Raw genomic sequence first — 20065 nt, 5'->3', positions numbered from 1 at the left:
CCACAAGGTAGGCCAGTCCAGAAAAAAAAATTGGTTTCTCCTCCTCCTGATTTGTCTGAGATATCACCCAGTCAATGGCTCATCCAGGCTTCTGTGCTCTGCTCTTTGACCTTCTGGAGGCCAAAAGATCAAGTGATACATTCCACTTTGTTCTCTCCTTCTTAATTCTTCCTTTTGGCCTCGTTCTGTCAAGGCTCGGCAAAATAAGCTTGGATCAAGGCAAGCTGGATGGCCTTCCAGCCTCTTCTCAGAAAGTCATATGCTATATTTTTATCCCCAGGATTCCAAAAGTGGATTTTTCTGTCACCCTTTTCTTTTTCCCTGTTTCTTTTCATCATTTCCTCTTCTTTAATTCCCCCATATCCCCCAGACAAAGTGAAGTGGGGAAAATTGATATGGATAAGGAGGCAAGTGTTGCTTTGGTCCAAGGAAAACTAGAGGTGTGGTAAGTTTCTTGACAGAACAATTCATCGGTGGAACAACTTGCCTCCAGAAGTTGTGGGTGCTCCAACACTGGAGGTTTTTAAGAAGAGATTGGACAACCGCTTGTCTGAAATAGTATAGGGTTTCCTGCCTGATTAGGGAGTTGGGGCCTTCAAGGTCCCCTTCCAACTCTGTCATTCTGTTAAGCTTTAACGAATTCATAAAACTTTCTCCAACCTGACCTCTTCTGTGTGTGATGCACTAAATACCCCACAACTGCCAACGTTAAACTCATTCTTAGTCCTGGGTCCATCCACTTTGTAATCTGGCCCTGCCAAAAACCTGACGTGACCAAAGCTATAGATCCAAGCTTTAAAGTTGTGATATCCCAGTTAAAAAGCCGAGTCAACAGAGACTTACTTTTCCTATTTGATGGGCTCAGCCCTAAATCCCTCCCAAATCTCAAACCGGGTTGTTACTTGTTCCTGAGCCAAAGGATTCCAGGTACCTTACTTCTGAAAATCCACCTTGCCTTTGAACAGAGTGCTAGAGAAGTTAGCCTCATAAGCAGTCACTTCCCATCCAGAGTAATTTGTACGCTTTCATGTCTAGGGGGGCTGCTGGCTTAAGAGCTGCACTTGTGGTGTGTCCAGCCCAGCTCAGAGACCTCCTTGGAAGGGAGCAGAGATTAGCTCTCCATCTGAACTTTCAGGTGGGAAACACCAAAGTTAATAGGTGGCCTGGAGGATCAAATGAAGACAGAAGAAATAAGCATGACATGTTGTTAAGACCATGGAGCTGATTTTGGAGGAGAACGGGGGGCCTTAAAAATGCTTTTCAATGGCATTTCAGTTCCCTGTTGGTCTATTTTTTTTATCTCTTTGTATTCCCCCTCCCCTTTTGCTATAAATTGGAAGTATCACCTTGACATATGATGTGCAGAAGGTAATTATTTCAAGCAAGGTGTGCTATAGACAGCTGAACTGCAAGTAAGGTGTCAGTTGGCTGGTGCTGTTAGCACTAGTGAAATTTTCATGTCTCACTTCCTCATTTATTCCCTCCCCCCACCCCCATCTTGACCAGTTAGGAGCCTGAAGCACAGGGCTGGCATTTTCATGAAGAGCAAAAGCATGATCCCTGGTCAGGTTTCTGTCCCAGATCTTTCCATCACTGATCTCTTCCCGATTCACAATTTAGTAAGTTTAATTTGGTAAAATCACAACTTTCTTTGTGAAGTTTCACACTGTTTGAGAATAAGAAATGTGGATATGCAATAGCACCTTTTCAATTGGATAGCCTTCCAAACCAAGAATTCCGGAGGAGGAGGGGGAGGGGGAGGGGGAGGAGGAGGCCTACATCCTCCGGGAATGCCAAAGCCCACCCAGAGGCACTCACACTTTTTGCAACACTCTACATCAAAACAAAAGCAGAAAAGATTCAAAATGAATATATAGACATATTTTTATTGTATAGTTGCTTTGATGTGGCTTAGAACACCACCCATAGAATATATTTTTTTTTCCTTTTCATCATTTTATCAGTGGTTCAGAAGTTCTTTAATTTGGTTTGCAAGAGAAAAGAAGAGGAGGAGGAGGAAGAGGAGATAATTAAGAAAGTTATAATAAATACATTAGGATGCATTTTAAACCTTTAAATAAATTTCTGAAATAAATAGCTTGCTTTGCTGCAGAAGTTATAAGTATGGTTAACAAAAATATATATACAACAAAGAAGGAGGTATACAGTCAGCCCACACTAACCAGAATGCCTTCAGTTTGAGATCCAAGGAAGGAAGGAAGGAAGGAAGGAAGGAAGGAAGGAAGGAAGGAAGGAAGGAAGGAAGGAAGGAAGGAAGGAAGGAAGGAAGACCATTTATAGCAGAAGCCATAAATGCTTGGGATAGGGGTCTTTAAACTGGACAGATCGAAGGATGAGAGCTTCAGATGTTTATGAAAAAAACTAAGAAAATAGGCAACATACAGATACTCAAACCATTATTATTCTTGCCAGACAAAGCTGGACCCAAACGATACCCATCATTTAACCATATTTAGCCAATGGTATGTAGCTACCTATGAACTAAGTCTGCACATGTCCAGAAGAACTGAACTGAATTTCTTTGCTTGTCTTAACAAAACTCCTGGTTTACGCTTCACAAAAAAGGTGTTTTTAGACGGATGTTCTTACTGTTTTGACTTTCACAAAAGGAGACCATTTTCACAACAACCTCTGTTAGATTTGGGAAGCTGCAGTCTCTAGCCAGCTGCCCCTTCCCAGTCTTGATGCATACAAGGAACTGTATCATTAGGAAGTAGTGTTCTAATCAACTAAATGTTCCAAAATTGGCATGACGCAAGGCTATGGGTATGTCAAGTCCAGTGAAAAGAGGGACTAAGGAGTGACATGATAGGTTTCCAATATTTGAGGGGCTCCTACAAAGATGGTGGAGTAAAAACTATTTTCCAAAGCACCAAAAGGCAAGATGGGAAACAATGGACAGAAACTAACCAAGGAGAGAAGCAACCTAGAATTAAGGAGAAATTTCCTAATGAAATTTTGGATGGTTATTCCATCAACCAATGGAATAACTTGCCTTCAGAAGTTATGGCTGCTCCATCACTGGAGGCTTTCAAAAAGAGATTGGAGAACCATTCATCTGAAATGGGATAGAGTCTCCTGCTTGAGCAGGGGGTTGGACTAGAAGACCTCCAAATTCCCTTCCCTATTACTCTATGTTCCATGCGTTTACCAAGTGGGCCAGGATGAATATTGTCTACGACCCTCATCATAACAGCTAGTGGTCTAAGCTGCAGTTTTCCATAGCCTTGAACCAATGCAGGATTTCTTGTATGCGTGCGGCATGCATACCCAGAACCGCCAAGTTTAAAAGCAATGAGAACAAATGACAGGATGTTTTAAGTGGCTATTTCAGAAGAAGGAAATAACTCCGTGGAACCAGGTTGCTGCATAAATGTTTATGGCGATGTATCAAATGAAACAGCATTTTTTTAAAAAAAAGTTTTGGTTTGATTGTTGAGGTTTAAGATAGTGAAATCTGACAACCGTCAGTCACCTGTCAGGACCTGTGTGCCAAGGTTCGTTCAGTGGAGGTTAGCAGGGCTAATACACGTCTCCTGGTTGCCATATGTACACTGCAGTGGTCCATATGTGCAATTAAAAACCAACTAAACACACCTAATCCATAATGGGACTTTGTAGGGTTTACTGGCTCTTTGTGTTGTGCAAATCCATCAAATCCTGAACAACCTGTTGGTTACATCAAGAAGAGAGCACACTGTGAGAACACTGCTTTTTTTGTTCCCTAGATCAACAAGTCTGGAGACAAATCAACCCCCTTTCAAGAATTAGGCGGATACGGCCTCATTTCAACAATTTACCTATTCTTGTGCCCTATTCCTACATCTGGTTATGAATGGTTGACTCAGTCAGCTTACTCCCAAGGTTTAAAACACCCAATAAACTGGGTCTTGCAAAAGTTAAAATTAATTTCATTCCTTAAGGGTCTCTCAATCAACTGAGCAGCTTTGTCTACTGAGTCTACTGATGAGTTTGCACCCATCCGTGGTGATTGTGTGCCGCCCCTAAATGACTAGCTGAATTAAGCATATCCTTCATTTCAAGGACATGCAAGCTAGAAACATAGATGTTCCTCATAATGTTGGTTTACTGAATGCAGTAACTCTGCTGCACCAATGAGCTGGTTTCCAATCAGTGAGAAATAGACCCTCTCCACTCTTCTTCCTCAAGGCACATGGGATTGAACCTATGATCCTTTGAACGTGAAGGCATCTCTGTGACCTCTGAGTTGTGATTCTCCCAAAATCCAAAGATCCAGCTTCTCTACCGCTTTGCCTAGACACAGTGCAAAGCTATGGGAAATTGTGCGTTATGTTGGCCTCTCTAACCAAATGGGATCAAGGTGCTCAAGTAAGACTAGGAGCAGATTCCAGAACACATCAGACAGATGGTGCAGCTGAAAGATTGTTCCTGCCCCCCTAAAATGAGAAGCTACATTTTCACTGAAAATGAAAACTCCATGTCCAGGCAAATGGGCACAAGCTTTCCTTCTCTTGTACGTTTCCATTTGTGCTTCAAACAGGGAAAAAAATGGGTCACGGATGCCAGGTTTAAAGATGTTGTCACTTTTATTTGTAGAGCAGGGCTTGATTTTGCAACACCCCAAAATAGAAGCTCTATGCTGAGAGCCAGGAAGGGGGGGAAAACACTTCAGGTTCAAAAGTGGCATCTGCAGGTAGGACCTCAGAAGGACTTGGTTAGTTGCAGGCTCTAAAAGGGTTCGAAAGAAGAATAATTCAGCTGTCCAGAATCCCTCAAGTTCAATCAGCCTGCAAATCCAAGGAATGTAATAGTGCAAAACACTCTGCACCATCCTTCTGCCAGCCTTCCAAAACTATTTAACTTCACTGTAACCAGTGAAAACATCCACGTCATCTTTCTCCTCTCTGGAAACTGCACCTTGCTGCAGTTTGGCAGAAAATGCCTGTTCCTACAGGATTTTCAGCGCTTCAGTCTACCAGCCTCTTCTCAACTGCAAACTGTGCACAGCAGATGGAAGGGTGGAATGCAAGGGAGACAACAATGGTGGCCCAACAAAAAAGGAAAACTGGGTTACCTAGAGGCCTTGTCCTCAAGATGCCATGTTTGGGTGCCATACCTCTTTTATGAAACCCCAATAGATGAGTCAACTCATAAAGCATTCTGGAGGTCACACTCCTGAGCCAATCTATAGCAAACTGCATCTTCCCACCCACCCACCCCCTTCCACACCCAATCTGATGTCCAAGATGACTAGTGCATGCCTCCACCTGCCCTTGGCTAGGACCAAAACATGTGAGGCCTTAAAAAGCTCAGCTTGGACACAGCGACCCGTGGCTTCCTCCATCCCAGAAACAGGGCTAACCTCTCAGGAGAACCTCAACAGCTAACCAGTGATTTGGTCTCTGCTTCGTTCTTGGCCAGAGGCTCTCAAGAGAGGGGAGCTGAAAGAAGGAGGTCAAAGAGAACAGCCATTTCCCTACCCCTTTGCAACAGGAGTCATACTGGTTTGTCCAAAGTTTTGGGGAGAGTGAGACCACTAGGTGGGGAGACCTTCCTGCAAACGGTATTGGTGTGATTCTGGCAGCGGCAGCCTGGCCGTTTGACGGCATCATAGCCCTTTTGGCAGAGTTTGAGGCAACCAAAGGCAGGCAGATAGCAGCACAGGCAGGGCATGAGCAAGGAGAGCAAGCCCATGGCCATCCAACGGGCACAGCAAGAGCCAGGACCACAGGAGCAGGGGTCATCTGCACAGGTGTCCTCATCATCTGAGGAGCAGTGGTAAAAGATGCCCTTGACGCAGCAGAGGCAAGTCCCATAGTCAATGAGGTTCTCCGGCGAGCAGAGGCAACGCTGGTTGCAGAGCCAACAGGAGGGCAAGGTGCGGGCAGTTGCGCACTGCGCACATTTACAGTGACCACATTCTTCACAGATGAAGAGATGGCCTGAGTGAAGGGTGGGGGACTTCTTCGGGGCCCCCTTCAGCAGCAAATCTTCGGCCTTCAGGTCACTTGCCTGAGGCTGCGTCCGGATGAGTGAGTGTCCAGAGTGTGATGGCGTAATGGCCCTGAGGAGTTGCTGCTCTGAGGTGGCAGTGCTATGGGAGATGGAGCTGGTTGTGCTGGAATGGCTCAGGGGCTGTTGGGGTGGTAGTGTCTGGTGGGGTTGGCTGGAGTGAAATTCCTGAAAGACGGAAGAGACCAGGCGTTCCTGAGTCATCTCCACTTTATGGACTGGCGGTGTCTGGGACACAGCAACCAAGGAAGCAGCCTGTTTGCAGGCAGGTCTCTCCACATAGTCATTGGTGACATGGGTGGCACGGATCTGGCTGATGGAAAGGACCTGCTGGAACTCTTCAGGCATGGAGTCCAGGACTTCTTCAGGGCTGTGGTCAGTGGTGCTGGATGCCAGAGGCATTCTGGGAGAACAGAAAGGCTGGAATCAGCAGGGAACATCAGAAAGTCCTACGGCGAAAGAAGAAGAAGAAGAAGCAAAAAATATGAACAACAACAGCGTTAATCCCAAGAATGAACAATATCACGAAGGAGATAAAAATCCATCCAATACTACCCAAAACCTTATAGCCTCTGAAAACACCCATCAGTCGTCACTCAAAGTATAGCTGTACATCTGGACATTCCAGATACACAATCCTATACCATGGAACAGGCTTTCAACTAAAGTTTCACAGATGCATTGATGCTTTCAATTTCTTAGAGAAAGCCTGAGTTTCTATACTATAGACTTCCCAACATGGTGTCTAGCGGAGGTTTTTTCAGATGACAACTTTCCATTTGAGCTCTGGGGTTGCACCACAGCTGGAGGCTGCCAGGTTAGGGAAAGGAGCAAATGGGGAGAACATGGTGTCCAAGCCAACAAAATTACACAAAAGCCGGTGCTGCCTTAAACAAGCAAACCACCGACAGAAGAGGCACAGCAGTCGGAAGATTGATTTTCCTTGGACAGGTTGACCTTGAAGAAGAACAGAACATCTACCTCCCATTGATTGCTAAAAGCCAAAGCTAATTTGGGTGTTCTACCCATCAAAGGGAACATGAAAGAATGACAAGCAGCTTAGATTCATTGAAAATATTCTTTTTGGGGGTTCAAACAAGAAGGAAGGACAGGGGGGAAAAAGAAGACAGAAATACTAATTTGAGTTGGGCCACTACTCAATGCATAGGAGTGTCTTCTACATCACAGGTGTATAACATCTGTCAACCTAAGGACCATTCCAACCTCTTCTTGGGAATAGAATAGAATAGAATAGAATAGAATAGAATAGAATAGAATAGAATAGAATAGAATAGAATAGAATAGAATGGAATGGAATGGAATGGAATGGAATGGAATGGAATGGAATGGAATGGAATGGAATGGAATAGAATAGAATTAAGGGATAGAGTAGAATAGGATAGCATAGCATCGGATATAGAATAGAATAGAAAACAGGGAACAGAACAGAGAATAAGGACTAAGGGATAAGGGATAAGTTATAAGGAATAGAATAGAATAGAATAGAATAGAATAGAATAGAATAGAATAGAATAGAATAGAATAGAATAGAATAGAATAGAATAGAATAGAATAGAATAGAATAGAATAGAATAGAATCATCCTTGAGATTCAGCTGCATAAAACAAATGCAGGTAGTCCTCAACTTACAACCATTCATTCTGTGACCATTTTAAGTTATAACCGCACTGAACAAAGTGGCTTATGAACAGTCCTCACACTTACGACTGACAGAGGGCCCCCACGGTCACACGATTTCAACTCAGGTGCTCAACAACTGGCATGGACGTTATTCGTGATGGCTGCAGCATCCCGGGGTCACATCATTGCTGCCTGCGACCTTCACACAAGCAAAATCAATGGGGGAATCCAGATGTGCTCAACAGCTTAAGAACTACAGTAACAACAACAAAAAAGGCTGTAAAATCAGGGACAACTCATTTAATGACCGCATCACTTAGTGACAGATGCTCCGGTTCCAAGGACTACCTATAACTCAGAGCAGTGAAGCAGAGAGTGGAAGAGGACTGTCTATGCATTATGTATCCACATTATGCCCTACGCATCCTTGTTTCCAGGGAGAAAAAAAAACCCCATCTACAATGGCAAAGCAGCGGTCTAAACGTTCTCCCATTCCATCACTCCCCTTTGGTTAGTCTCTGGAGCCTCAGACACCCTCCTAGGGCAGACAGAGAACAATGTAGTAGAAGCCTTGCAGAGTGAAATACAGCTGACCTGCAAGCCGAGCTAAAGTCCTCTTGTCTAACTTTTGGAGCTTTGAGGTTTCACAGAAGGGCTAGCTTCACAAAACCATGTTGAAGCCAGATCCTCACATTACATTTGTTTCATTAAACATACACCCTAAGTGCAAATCAACATACCATAATATGCTCTAGATGATAGGTAGGTAGGTAGATAGGTAGGTAGATTGAGAGAGAGAGAGAGAGAGAGAGAGAGAGAGAGAGAGACAGACAGACAGACAGACAGACAGACAGACAGACAGGCAGGCAGGCAGGAAGGCAGGCAGGTAGGTAGGCAGGCAGGCAGGCAGGTAGGCAGGCAGGTAGGTAGGTAGGTAGATTGATATATATATAGAGAGACAGGCAGGCAGGTAGGTAGGTAGGTAGGCAGGCAGGTAGGTAGATTGATATATATAGAGAGAGACAGACAGGCAGGCAGGTAGGTAGGCAGGCAGGCAGGTAGGTAGGTAGGTAGGTAGGTAGATATATATATAGAGACAGACAGGCAGGTAGGTAGGTAGGTAGGTGGGCAGGCAGGTAGGTAGATTGATATATATAGAGACAGACAGACAGACAGGCAGGTAGGTAGGCAGGCAGGCAGGCAGGTAGGTAGGTAGATTGATATATATAGAGACAGACAGACAGACAGACAGACAGGCAGGCAGGCAGGCAGGCAGGTAGGCAGGCAGGCAGGCAGGTAGGTAGGTAGATTGATATATATAGAAACAGACAGGCAGGCAGGTAGGTAGGTAGGCAGGCAGGCAGGCAGGCAGGCAGGCAGGTAGATTTCCCTATCCAGCCAAGTCTGACTCTAGAGCATGGTGCCTATCTCAATTTCTTAGCTGAGGGAGGCAGCGTTATCCAAAGAGCCAGCTTGGGCATGTGGCCAGCGTGGCTATATGCCAAAGGTGCATGGAATGCTGTTACCTTCCCACCGAAGTGGTGCCTATTTATCTACTTGCATTTTCATGCTTTTGAACGGCTAGGTGGGCAGGAGCTGAGGCAAGTGACGGGAGCTCACCCCGTTGCGTGGACCTCGGGTCCTGGTAGCTGACAAGCTCAGCATCTTCTACATGCATACGCGTATGCGTTTGCGTACCTGTACCTATACCTGACGCTGAACTGGTCAGCTGTCAAGACCTGAACTCCATGCAACCAGGTGAACTCCCATTACTGTCCCCAGCGGAATGAATGAAGCGCACATTATTCAGCTCCATTTTAGCTTAACGTGTGGCGTGAATCCATCCAGGGGTTTCCCAGAGTGTGGGAAGAAGGAAGGAGAAGGGAGATCCATATCCTAGTGCTGCGGTGATCCCTGTTGAGGATGAAAATGGAGGCGGTACACAAAGAAGAGCAAGTGTTCTTCTCCGTGATTGAAAAAAAAAGAAAAGAAAATCAATCCTACACAAAATGCATCTTTGGGAATCGATACAATCCTCCAAATCCAGTTTCTTTTGTTTATTTTAGTCCTTTGCCGGACATCCTGACCTAGAATGGGGAGCAAAGTTGGTTTAAAAAAAAAGCCCTGTTTTTTTTAAAAAACAGCCTTAAATGCAAAGGGAAACCAACCGAGGTGGCAAAAGCATTCCGTTTCTCCTCTGTATTAAGGCCCCACGCTGTCACTCAAACGTTTGGCAAGGAGGACTTCCCCATTTCATGGACAAGCAGACTACAATCCTAGGTCAATTCTATTGTCGTTAGACCCCTGGCACTCAACCAACCTCTGCATATAAGTCTGCACTTTTAGCCTCTGCTGGAAGCGAGATAAACACTAACAGAGAAGGGCCACTCACTAAGTACAAGAGAATCATGTAGCTTGCCAGGATCTTTCTAGGATCTCAAGAACTTAAAGAGTTCTTGATCCACTTACGCAATCAGTTTATTTATTATTATATGTACTCTTTATTGGATTAACAACCTCTTTTTTTTCCTGCAATCTCCTAGTTTTTCCTGCAAACAGGATACAGAATATAGAGTAACAGAGTTGGAAGGGACCTTGGAGGTCTTCTAGTCCAACCCCCTGCTCAAGCAGTAGACCCTATACCATTCTGGGCAAATTGCTGTCCAATCTCTTCTTAAAAATCTCCAGTGATGGAGCACCCACAACTTCTGAAGGCAAGCCATTCCACTGGTTAATTAATTGTTCTCACTGTCAGGAATTTTTTTCCTGAGTTCTAGGTTGCTTCTCTCCTTGATTAGCTTCTATCATTGTTTCCAAACAACAATCCTGTGAGGTAGGCAGTGCTGAGAAAGAGTGACTAGCCCAAAACCATCCAGTGAATTTTCTAGGCAGAGACTGGGGCTGAGCATTCCTAGTTCAACACTTAATCAAGAGAAGTTTCCACAATTTAGGATGGACTTAACCCGAGTGTCCCTGTTATTACACCAGTTATCACACAAAATAGTGACTTTGCCCTACGACAGTGTCAAATCACATCCACCATTCAACCAGCCAGCTACTAGCCAAACCTGGTTTCTTCACCATCTTAACCCCGCAGTGCTGAATAAGTCTCCGTTAATGCAATTCACACAATCCTCTATAACCTTACATATGATAGTGGCTAGATTCAAAAATGTGCAAAGCCTGGGTTACAGCCACCCAAACAAGCCACATTAAATTTTAGTACAATGATCATCTAACAAGGTACATCATAAAGAAGATTTTTTTAAAAAAAAATGCTAGAGAGGCATTTTGTTTAACGGGGTTGGAGCTTTGCATCTAGAACATTGCAGCACCCCCTAATTCTGCAATTATACCTTGTCCAAACACACAAAAAAATTTGGAGGTAGATATTAAAACACCTGGTAGCTAAGTCGCTAGCTAGGTCACTTGCATTCCAAAGGGAAATTGAGAGCCAGGTAGGTCTAGCGCTTAAGGCATCAAGCTAGGAACCAGAAGACTGGGAGTTCTAGTTCCAACTTAGCCAGGAAAGCCAACTGGGTGACTTCAGGCTAATCTCTCTCAGTCCAACCTCCTAACAGATTTTTTGTTGTGGGTAAAGTAGAAGGAGGAAAGAATATTGATGGATGGATGGATGGATGGATGGATGGATGGATGGATGGATAAGATAGACAGACAGACAGACAGACAGATAGATGTGGTGGGAAACTTTGTAGGGAACTCACTTTGTAGGGGAGATGGGTGACATAAAATTTAATTAAAAAGAAATAAATTAACTGTCCCCAACGCCAGCTCTGTTGAGTTTCAACCACCGGCCCAGAAGTCAGGACACAACTTCTAGAAGCCGTTGCCCCTTGCCAATCCAAGAAGGATGGCTCGATCAACCAATAGTTCAACCTGAGCAACACGAGTTGCCATGCCACCTACTGAGTCTTTCAGTAAAATAATAACAACGACAATATCTGCCCACTGACCCACAGAGGGTTGACGGAAGGCCTCTTTAAGACCTGTCACAGTTCTCCAGCACCAAACCCAAGGGAGGAGGGAAGAGAGAAAGCGAAGATTGAATGACAATAAATTGTTTGCCATTCAGGACGGGGAAGGATCCAATCCAGCCAGCAGGAGAGTCTGAAATAGATACTGCAGTGAAGGGAAAGAGAGGAAGGGGGGGGGAGAGGAAGAGAGAATTGGCCACCGCAGCAGCAGAGCATGGCAAGCAGGAGAGAAGAATCTGTTGAGAAGGAGAAAAAACAAAGATTGTCCTGCTCTTTTGCAACAGTGCCTGGCCACACACCAGCGGTCTTGGCAATCCCAACAGCAGACCGGTGGGGCAAACTCAAGTGCCAGTGGGGAGGGGTGTGTGTGTGTGTCATCCCTTCCCGACTGCTCCCAAAGCCACAGGATGTGTTTTAGAGTCCAGAAAGCTGGTTTCTCAATCTCTTAATAGGGAAAGTTTTTCCGAGCATGTGCTGAGTGCATTTCAACACCACAGCCTGCAGGACGCAGCCCATTTCACATTTCGGAGGTTGCACTGAGCGGGCTCCTGCTGAAACCAAGGGACAGGCTCCAGGCAGGTCTTAAACCCTGGGATTCTTCTTCACCGACCTCCTATGAACGTACAATCAATCACAAAGACACACCATCCTGTAAACTACTCCCACATTGCATGCTTTGGATTGGCTTTTTGTCGTCCAGTCGCTAATTTGTGCCCGATTCTCTGCAACCCCGTGGACCATAGCACATCAGGTCCCCCTGTCCTTCACCATCTCCACGAGCTTGTTCAAAATTCACGTTCATTGCATCAGTGACCCTATCCAACCATCTCATGCGTTGCCGTCCCCTCCTTCTTTTGCTTTCCATCTAACCCAACATCGGGGGTCTTCTCCAAGGAGTCCTCTCTTGTCATTAGGTGGCCAAATTATTGGAGCCTCAGCTTCATTACCCATCCTTCCAAAGAATTGGGTTGGCTAACAGGGATGAATTTCTAAATTCTGCTTCCTAATTCTGCATTTGACACCCTAAAGTTTCTACTCCATCCAATGCAAGCCATCATTCTCCTGTGCCGATTTGATAGGACATCTTAGGAGAATAATTATCCCGTTCGTTTTCTAGGTTGGCCTCCCCTTTCTTTTTTCATGCAATCCATTGCAAGTTGTTTAGCTGCCCGATCAGGTTGTAAAAACCAGCGAAAGCCCAACAAGTAGCAACTTTTCTAACCCTTTCCTCTTTCCGAGGTGCATCCCTTTGAAAGCTTTCTCAGTCCCATCCGCGAGGGCGTGGTCCCAATGAATGAATTTGGAAACAGTCCCTCCTCTGGCTCCCAATTCCTAATCAATGAATGCTGCAGGCAGAGCATCCTGGATCCAAGTCTTCCGGAAGGAGAAGGCTGCAGCATGAATGGCCATGGACAAATCGCCACCACTAGCCAATTTACTGGCTTGCTTTAGTGATGGGCTGGGACTGTGTAGATCAAAGGCGATGGGTTTTTATAACAGAATACCTCGAGGGAGCGCCAACGGTCAATGATAAGCAATCAGGTTCCTTCCCTTTTTTTTTTTAAAAAAAAAAACCTTTTGCAAAATGATGAGGATGCTATTTGTTCAACCGGGTCCTTGTTGATTCCATGGATCAGCCCTTTCCACATTTTCCGATGTTTTACAGCTTCTTTCAATTTTTCTGCTCCGGTTTGTGTCAGCTTCCATGGCATCTCACGACCCCTTTTCTGGTGGTCTCCTTTCCTTTTACTGCTGACCGTTCCAAACACCATTGGCCTTTTCCCAGTGAGTTTGATCACTGACGGCCAAATTACCTGCTGCAAATTTATTCGCAAACCTCCTCTTCTCAAAAAGTTATCTTCCCCTTTTTTCATCGCTGCTCTTGGATCGTTTCCCCCCCCCTCCTCCCAGCTGCTCAGGCAGCCCCCTCTCTGGGTTTCTTATTTGCCCAACTGACCCAGGGAATCCATGGGTCTCATTCCAAACAGCTGGATAACCGGTTCTTCCCCACCCCCACCCCCCACTTTCCCAAATTATTTCCTATCTCTAGTTTGGACAGCCTATCAAAACCTCAGCTGAGCCTGCATTTTGGCTACTTCAAGGATACTTAGAATAATGAAGAGAGCGCCCCGATTTTTTGGGGTGCAGCCACATCCACTCCTGTCACTGGAATCCTGCCATCCCCCAAGACCTTAAAGTTTGGTAGAAAAGACTACGAAGACCCCCACCCCACCCCCCAACCCAATCTCTGCAGCAGACACCCAAAATACCTCTAAGAAGTCAAGATAGTCAAGATAGAATCCATCCACGATCCCAAGGCAGATTGTGAACATTTCATCTGGCTATTTTACCCATAATAGTCAAGGTCGGAGAATGCCCTAGTCATTTTTTATTTTATTTTATTTTGCTAGAAGAGATCCATAAACCTTGCCACTTTCTTGAACATTAGGGATACTATTTTTATTTTTATTTTTTTTAAAAAAACCACCTGTCGGATTATTAGGGATCGCCAAACGTCCCAGTGGGCAGAAGGAAGATCTGAACTGGAATTGTCCAACTGACAACTTAACAGTAGCCTGGCAAAGTATATATATCTTGCCTTCTCTGGCCAGACATTCTCCTGCTCCCGATTCTGGGGAGGGTGGGATGGGACAGAAATGCTCCGCTCATTTCTCCTTCCACAAAATCCCACCCTCACCCCCACCCCCAGGCTGCAACATCGTTAATTCTAAACGATTTGATTTTATTTTTGAGCTCTTCAATCCGTGTACCATATTTGCAGGGGAGGAGAAGTGAGCAAAATACAAGATCCCGCAAACTGGAAGGTCCACCCCCTCCTCCTTCTTCTGTAGGGGGGGGGGGTTAACGTTCTATGCTCAAACCCGGCGAGATCCACCACAGGATCGAGGTGGTTCGTCCCTTATTTGGGTCAAGGCCGTCAAGGCTGAGATCCTGTCCACGAAGGAGAAAAGTCGCTTCCGAAGGCATCCGCGTCTCCTCCTGAGCCCGGTCGGAGCGAGCCGAGGACGGGGCGAGTCGCGGCCCCTTCCAGTCCCCGCGCCTTTTGCGGCTCGCCCCCTCCCTCAAAGGAGCGACCCCACCCACCCATCCATCCATCCATCCATCCATCCACCCATCCATCCACCCATCCATCCACCCATCCAGGCAGCGCCGAGAGCTCCGAGAAGACGCCCCGGGCGCCAAGGTCGGTCGGGTTTCTCCGGCTCGTTGTCCACGTCGAAAGCTTCCCCACCCGGGGGAAAATTCCCCCGTGAACGGCCGCCCGGGGCTTGGCCAAGCCCTGCCGGCGGCTTGCACCCAAGTGCCCGTTGAAAAGGGCCGGCTGATTTAGGGGCAGGAGCCGTCGAGAAAAATCTCCCCGGTCCCCCGTCCAGGGCCGGTCCCCGAAGGATGGAGCCTAGGCTGGCTAAAAAGACCGGAGGGGAGAAGCCCGGCGCCCCGGAGCCCAAGACGGCCGCCTGCTTTGCCCCTCGGAGAAAAAGCCATCGGAGAGCCGGAGCGAGCTCCCCCGCGGGTCTCTGCCGCTGGGCGCTTACCTCGAGGCCGCTGCCGCTCGCTCGCTCGCCGGGCGTCTGGCCGGGCGCTCCCCCGGGGTGGCAGCCAAGGGAGGCCGCCAGCGGCGAGGAAAAGCCGCGCCGTCTCCCGCGAAAGCGCAGCGGCTCCGGCCGAGGCTGGGAAGGGACCTCCCTGCGGGGCGGAGACGAGCCGTCTGGTTTTTTTTTTTTTTTTTGTGAATGTAAAGAGGCGCGCTTGTGAATGGAGGGAGGGACGGGGGGGCGGGGAAAAGAGAGGGGTGGGGACTCCGCCCCCTGACTCCGCCCCCTTCTCTCCATTCTCTCTCTCTCTTTCTCTCCCCCCCCCCAATCCCTCTCTCCTTCCTTTCTCTTACTTTCCTGGAGCGATTAATGCTCTCCGAGTGGCGTCATGGCGTTGAAATGGAATCGGCCCATTAGGCGTCCCCGGGAGGGATCTCCGGCTCGCGCGCCCGCCGTCCGCTCCTTCCAACCGGGCTGCCTGCCACGCAAAGAGCCAGCGGCGGAACCGCACGGATTTCCGAGGCTGGGGGGGGGGGCTGGGAGAAGAGGGGGAGGGGAGAGAGAGAGAAAGGAGAAAGAGAAGAGAGAGGGAGAGGAGAGAGAGAGAGAGTGAAGAGAGAAAGAAAGAGAGAGGAGAGAGAGAGAGAGAGAGGAGAAAGAGAGGGAGGGAAGAGAGAGAAAGAGAGAGAGAGAGAGAGAGAGGAGAAAGAGAAGAGAGAGAGAGGAGAAAGAGAGAAGAGAGAGGAGAGAGGGAGAGAAGAGAGAGAGAGTGAAGAGAGAAAGAAAGAGAAAGAGAAGAGAGAGAGGAGGAAGAGAGAGAGAGAGGAGAGAGGGAGAGAAGAGAGAGAGAGTGAAGAGAGAGAGAGAGGAGAGAGGGAGAGAAGAGAGAGAAAGAGAGGGAGAGAAGAGAGAGAGAGTGAAGAGAGAAAGAAAGAAAGAGAAGAGAGAGAGGAGGAAGAGAGAGAGAGAGGAGAGAGAGAGAGGAGATAGAGACTCCCGTTCGCCCGTCCCTCAAGCCGGGATCGCCCAGCCCCGGGAACCAAGTATCAATTGCGTTGACCCCCCCCTTTTTTTAAAAAAAAAAAATTCTCCGAGGCGACCATGTCTTTGAACAAGTGCAAAACCTCCTTCCATGTCTTTCCCCCCACCATCATCCCAACTGGTCTGGGTGAAGCGCTTGTAGTCAGAAACAACTTGAAAGTAGGGACAAATAAAATAAACAATCACACACACACACATACTCACAGCACTTGAGTTCTCAGCAGAAATGCATTATTGGAGCTTTTAAGTGCTCAGATCAATCGGATCTCATGGGGCCTTCGAGATTGGACGGTTTATAATCCTGGAAAAATGCAACAGTAAAGCCCGTTGCATCCGGAAAGGAAGGAAAGAGGGCTTCTGAGCATTGGCAGAGTTCCCCAGCAGGGAAAGATCGGAGAAAAATAACCATGGGGCGAGAAACCTCAAAAGCTGGCTTTGTAATCCGGGGCAGCTAGTCTTAGCACATGGTTAGATCTGCCATGGCTTAACCCTGTTTTAATCATGGTTTGTTGAATAAATCACAATTGGTCGGGTGTTGTCTGCAACATACTAAGCCATAAGCCTTGGTTTACAAGGGTCCTGCTGAAAATTAAACAAATCATGTTATATTAGCATGGGAAAATATCTTTAAGCAGAAAATAATCTAAATCTCAATGCACTGATACACAAACACACACTCCTAAACTACATGAGTCTTCTTGAGAGCCACTATAATGTAGCTGTTAAGAATAAGAATACCGAGATCTCTATTCGGGTCCATCCTTGGTCATCCTTGCCCTGCCCCAATCCGGTCCTGTGGGTGCTGAATTTCAGTACACATAGGAAGTAATCTCACAAATGCTCTCTCTGACTCCTTTGCCAACCTCAATGGGAATTTTATTGCCCTTCCCGCAGCTTCTTCCATATACCCTCTCAGTCCACCCTTGTCTTCTCAGCACAATTTTCAGTTTGGCAAAAGCTTCTGAGGCTCATCTGGCAAGTGGCTGCCAGGAGATGCCCAGTCTTCTCCATCTCTCCCCTTTGGCCATCCTAATCTTCTTCTGCCATTGTGTCTGCCAACTCAAACTAAAGGAGGGGAAAATGGGCTGAAAAGAGCCCATCGTATCCTTTTTAAACACCCTTCCTGAATATTACTGAGTTGATCATCTTGGCTTTTGGCCTTTTTTTATTCCAGCAGTATTTTCTTTCCACTTTTGTTTTTTATTGATGTTTCGTTTGAATTATTATTTCAGGTATACAGATTCAGGTTATGTACCTATTTCACAAATAAACAGGCGGCAGAGGGCTTATTTTTTTCAATAGCCGTGGGCGTAGGATTGTGCTGTAATTGTGCTCCGTCCCATTTTAAAAATGCAGTTGGGGGCATTTTCATCATCCCTAAAATAACTGGGTTTGTTCTTTTTTCCTGCCTTCCAGCACCACTTCCCAACTTTATTATCTATTCCTACCTTCCCTCCTGTTAAAACCCCCTCTTTTAGAAGAACTTCGAAAAACTGGAAAGTTGCTGTCAGATTTATTTATTTGCAGAGACAGACAAAGGCAGAGGGGATGACTAAGAAACGGAAGGCAGTTGTGATCCAGAGCAGAGCAGTTTATTAAAGTTTAACAGCCTAGAAGCCCCAAAAGGCTATATTTAGCCCTAGATAGGATGTCAGCCGTGAAAATAGCACGTTGGCAAATGGTGATGTTGTCCCATCAACTCTGGTCAGGCAGGATGCGCTGAGCCTCCCCTCACCCCCTGCCTCCCTGACTTTCACAGGAATTCACCTTCTGAAGCTTCTCAACTTCTCTTTCTTCTCTTTTTTTTGGTCTTCAGCCAAGAAAGTCAACACAGTAGCAACTGTGGTGTGCCCAGCCCTTGCCAGAAGCCTCAGCCTCTCAGATGACCTCAGGAGAGGTGGATGAGCCTGCTCACACCCCATCTCTTCTCCTGTGACACTGACCCTGGCAGGCTAAGTTGGAGCAGCCAGAAACTCAAAGGGGCCCTGAGGTTGTCTCCTAAATCACCAGCTACTGCTTCAGAAGGTAGAAGATAAGAGTATGGCCCAAGGTGGCTACCTGCAAAACCAAGCCAAATGACATTTAGAGTAGGGTAGAGTAGAGTAGAGTAGAGTAGAGTAGAGTAGAGTAGAGTAGAGTAGAGTAGAGTAGAATAGAATAGAATAGAATAGAATAGAATAGAATAGAATAGAATAGAATAACAGAAACAAGAAATAGAGTAGAGTAGAGTAGAGTAGAGTAGAGTAGAGTAGAGTAGAGTAGAGTAGAGTAGAGTAGAATAGGAATAGAATAGAATAACAGAGTAGAGTAGAGTAGAGTAGAGTAGAGTAGAGTAGAGTAGAGTAGAGTAGAGTAGAATAGAGCTGGAAGGGATCTTGGAGGTCTTCTAGTCAAGCCCCCTGCTCAGGCAGGAGAACCTATACCATCTCAGACAGGTGATTGTCTAGTCTCTTCTTTAAAACCTCCAGTGATGGAGTGCCCACGATTTCTGGAGGCAAGCTGTTCCACTGGTTGATTGTCCTCACTGTTAGGAAGTTTCTCCTTAATTCCACGTTGCTTCTCTCCTTGATCAGTTTCCAACCATTGTTTCTCGTCCTTCCCTCTGGTGCTTTGGTGACTAACGTGACCCCCTCTTCTTTGTGGCAGCTCCTCAATTACTGGAATTCTGCTATCATGTGTCCCCTGATTCTTCTTTTCTTTAGACTAGCCAAACCCAAGTCCCGCAGCCGTTTTAGTCTCCGGGCCTTTGATCATCTTAGTTGCTCTTCTCAAGCCAAACCAGGTTTTATCTCTCAGCCAAGGTACTTTCTGTCCTAGTGTCAATCATTCAAAGGTCTCACCGGGAAAATAAAAAAATAAAAATTAGTAGGAAGTGGACTGGACAATAGTGTCATTCCTTTTTATGTATAAAGGATACACAAAGGGTAATGTATTATCCTTTATATTGTCCTTTAGCATGTACAGATGGCATCCGGCCCTCTCAATTTCTGGCAAATAGATGGGGAAGAAATGGAGGTAGTGATAGATTTTATTTTCCTGGGCTCCAAGATCACTGCAGACGGGGACTGCAGCCAAGAAATTAAAAGACGCTTGCTCCTCGGGAGGAAAGCCATGGCAAATCTAGACAGCACACTAAAAAGCAGAGACATCACCCTGTCAACAAAAGTGCGTATAGTCAAGGCTATGGTCTTCCCAGTTGCAATGTATGGCAGTGAAAGCTGGACCATAAGAAAGGCTGAGCGCCAAAGAATTGAAGCCTTTGAACTATGGTGCTGGAGAAAACTTCTGCGAGTCCCTTGGACTGCAAGGCGATCAAACTGGTCAGTCCTAGAGGAGATCAACCCTGACTGCTCTTTAGAAGGCCAGATCCTGAAGCTAAAACTCAAATCCTTTGGCCACCTAATGAGAAGGAAGGACTCACTGGAGAAGAGCCTAATGCTGGGAAAGGTTGAGGGCAAGAGAAGAGGAGGACGACAGAGAATGAGGTGGCTGGATGGAGTCACTGAAGCAGTAGGCGTGAGCTTAAATGGACTCCAGAAGATGGTAGAGGACAGGAAGGCCTGGAGGAACATTGTCCATAGGGTCGCGATGGGTCGGACACAACTTCGCAACTAACAACAACAAAAAGCATGTACAGTGCTAATATCTAAGCTTTCTGATTTAGGAAAGAATTTTTTGGGGGTAAAACCCAGCAAACATCTGTTAGTGATATATGTTAGTGGCAGTCTAAGAAATCCTCTTGCATTAAGGTTTTTTATATGGTCTAGATTAAAGAACTGACCCAGTTGTATATTAATCCTCCCTGGATGTGGTCTT

The 20065-nt window shown here is 46.3% G+C and overlaps 1 protein-coding gene across 1 annotated transcript; it reads right to left on the bottom strand.

The window, feature by feature from the left end:
- Nucleotides 1-5499: 5499 nt before the first annotated feature.
- On the bottom strand, nucleotides 5500-15270 carry SPRY3 (sprouty RTK signaling antagonist 3; the record flags this gene model as incomplete). The annotated part of the gene is made up of 2 exons (XM_083372060.1): nucleotides 15209-15270; nucleotides 5500-6464 (listed from the first exon to the last, which is right to left on the bottom strand). The coding sequence occupies exon 2, from the start codon at nucleotides 6415-6417 to the stop codon at nucleotides 5500-5502; it is 918 nt and encodes a 305-aa protein (XP_083228186.1). The 5' UTR covers nucleotides 6418-6464; nucleotides 15209-15270.
- Between the last annotated feature and the right edge of the window lie 4795 nt (nucleotides 15271-20065).

The sequence above is a fragment of the Vipera ursinii genome (assembly GCF_947247035.1).
Source record: "Vipera ursinii genome assembly, chromosome: 12".
NCBI classification, from domain to species: Eukaryota; Metazoa; Chordata; class Lepidosauria; order Squamata; family Viperidae; genus Vipera; species Vipera ursinii.
The sequence above is the reverse complement of the archived record's forward strand: the minus strand, read 5'-3'. Positions and strand labels throughout refer to the sequence as shown.